Genomic DNA, 2,555 nt, shown 5'->3' with positions numbered 1-2,555 from the left:
GGTTTTTAACAACAGAGCTATTTTATAAAGCAAGCCACACCTGTGGCACAAACTAATCCCAGCACCCTCACGCATGTCCCCTTTCTCTTTAGACTGTGTGACTATATCCCATAACCCAAAGGAGCTGAGAGAGAGGATACAGACCTTCTTTAGGAGAGAAGTTTAGGAACTGGTCCACTTCATGAGGCTCCAGCTTAATCTTAGGAATAACGGTCTGGCATGAGGAATCAACCTGAAGGAAGAATTTCAAACACAATTTTTAACAACCAATAACAGCCTTGAAGACACATACAGGAGAGCTACTTGTCATCTGTGTCTTCCTTCGGGACAGCCCTGCCTCTGGAGCACAGCAGAGTGTAGGTGGCTTCTTTGACAGGGAGTCATTTTAGCTCTTAATCTTTTTCTCACTGCCAAGCCTGGCATGATATCAGACTCTGAAATGAAATGCCCAAGGCTCACTTATCGGTGCTTCTTTCTGTTGCTTTTGGGGTAACATAAGGGCATTTTATCACAAAATATTCTGGCAAATTTTTAAAGGGTCACAGGCCTCCCGTTTGTCCTGTGGTAGGGACTGTGTGCAGTAAGCCACATTCATTCTCTCCAGGCTTCCTAATGACTGATGACATCTAACCATGAAATTCCCGGCAGGGAAGGGGGAAAGGTTATCTGGCCCATAAACAGGGAGCAGGGCCATGATCCTGAGCTTTCTTAGGTACAAACTTCAAAACCAACTGAACTAAAATCTTGTGGAGAAAGGAGACAAATGCAGACCCCAGGAACCCAGCACACTAAAGAGTTCAGAAAGCTATCAAGAAAGGAATCCTAGAAGGCAGTTGCAGAAGTCTTCTGTCCACAACCTTCATCTTCTACACACATGGACCAAGAAGTGAGCACGCAGCAACGCTTTTGTGGCTCTACTGATTCTGTGTCGCCTTTTCCTGAACAGACACACAGTGTTTTGCTCATAGGAGATCTGACTTCAGGAACATTAATGAAGTCATTGTTGATAACCTGAGGTTTTGCACCTAAGGAAAGTTAGGACTGGTTTCCAACATCTGTAAGAAGATGTGCAAGTGTGGTTCTGGTCCATCTGCAGAAAGTGGAAATGCCCAGAGAGAAGGTGGAGTAGAATTAAATTCTACTTGCTGTAGGCATGGAATCGAGCAAGGAAGAAATTCCTGATTTCTTATGTTTTGCACAATGAGAATCTGTAGGTGGGAGACTGCTGGATTGGGTACAAGAAAAGTAAAATATAACATGGAATGGCATTCCCAATGGCCATGCACTGTAAGCCATGGAGTACATCAACATTGTCACTACTCCCTGTCCACTGGCTTAAAAATCAATGCCACGGAGGATTTTTTTTTTTAAAATTTTATTTTGTCAATATACAATGTGGTTGGTTATTGTGGCCCATTACCGACACCTCCCTCCTGCCTCCCTCTCCCCCCTCTCCCCCACAACCACATATCTGTTCACTTGTTGTATCAACTTCAAGGAATTGGAATTGTTGTGCCTCCTTCCCCCCCCCCCATTTATTTGTGTATTTATTGATTTTTAGTTCCCACACAGTGGGAGAACATGTGATATTTCTCTGTACCTGACTTGTTTCATTTAATATAATTCTCTCTAGGTCCATCCATGTTGTTGCAANATTTTTTCATGTGTCTATTGGCCATTCATATATCTTCCTTTGAGAAATGCCTGTTTAGCTCTTTTGCCCATTTTTTATTTTTTTATTTTTTAAAATTTATTTATTTATTGAATCAAAATCAATTATACATTTTGGGGTTGAACACTGAGATATGTTGATTAAATCAATATTACTAGCATATATATTGGTACAAGTCGTAATTATTCTTTATGCCCCTTGTCCAATCTCTCCCCTTCCCCCATTCCCTCCCTTTCCCCCATTCCCTCCCCCTCCCCACCAATTGCCCTAGATTTCTTCTCTCCTTCTGAAAGAATAATGGTTACTCTGTTAATTTGTTGCCTAGATGATCTGTCCAATGCTGAGAGGTGTGATCAGGTCCCCCGATATTACCATAGAGCAGATGCTTCCTCTGTCACTCTGAAATGGGTTTTGTGGAGAGAAACATCCTCTTCTTTTCTTTGTCTCTGCTGGTGACTCTTCTTGTGTGAATGCACTCCAGTGGTTGGCGGACCATCTGCGTGGTGGTTGTGGTGTCTAGGTTCTTTTGCAGCAGCCATGTTTATTGTGGTGGCTGTGGTGGGCCACCCACGTTTGCCCATTTTTTAATTGGGTTACTTGTGTTTTTTTGTTGTAAAGTTGTTTCAGTTCCTTGTGTATTCTGGATATTAATACTTTGTCAGATGTATATTTTGCAAATATTTTCTCCCACTCTGTTGGTTGTCTTTTAACTCTGACAGTTGTTTCTTTTCCTGTGCAGAAGCTTTATAATTTGATATAATCCCATTTGTTTATTTTTCCTTTGGTTGCCCATGCTTTTGGGGTAGTATTCATGAAGTCTGTGCCCAGTCCTATTTCCTGAAGTGTTTCTCCTATGTTTTCTTTAAGAAGTTTTATTGTTTCA

At 41.7% G+C, this 2,555-nt stretch overlaps 1 protein-coding gene across 1 annotated transcript in view; it reads right to left on the bottom strand.

Annotated features, from left to right (window-relative positions):
• The window catches only part of CREB3L2 (cAMP responsive element binding protein 3-like 2), a 126,139-nt gene that overhangs the window by 38,888 nt on the left and 84,696 nt on the right, over positions 1 to 2,555 (bottom strand). The window contains exon 4 of the mRNA XM_008566124.1: positions 145 to 232. Coding sequence (XP_008564346.1) covers positions 145 to 232 — 88 coding nt within the window. The remainder of the gene's footprint in view (positions 1 to 144; positions 233 to 2,555) is intronic.

This window comes from Galeopterus variegatus, unplaced genomic scaffold (assembly GCF_000696425.1).
Source record: "Galeopterus variegatus unplaced genomic scaffold, G_variegatus-3.0.2 Scaffold223, whole genome shotgun sequence".
In the NCBI taxonomy this organism is placed as follows: domain Eukaryota; kingdom Metazoa; phylum Chordata; class Mammalia; order Dermoptera; family Cynocephalidae; genus Galeopterus; species Galeopterus variegatus.
The sequence above is the reverse complement of the archived record's forward strand: the minus strand, read 5'-3'. Positions and strand labels throughout refer to the sequence as shown.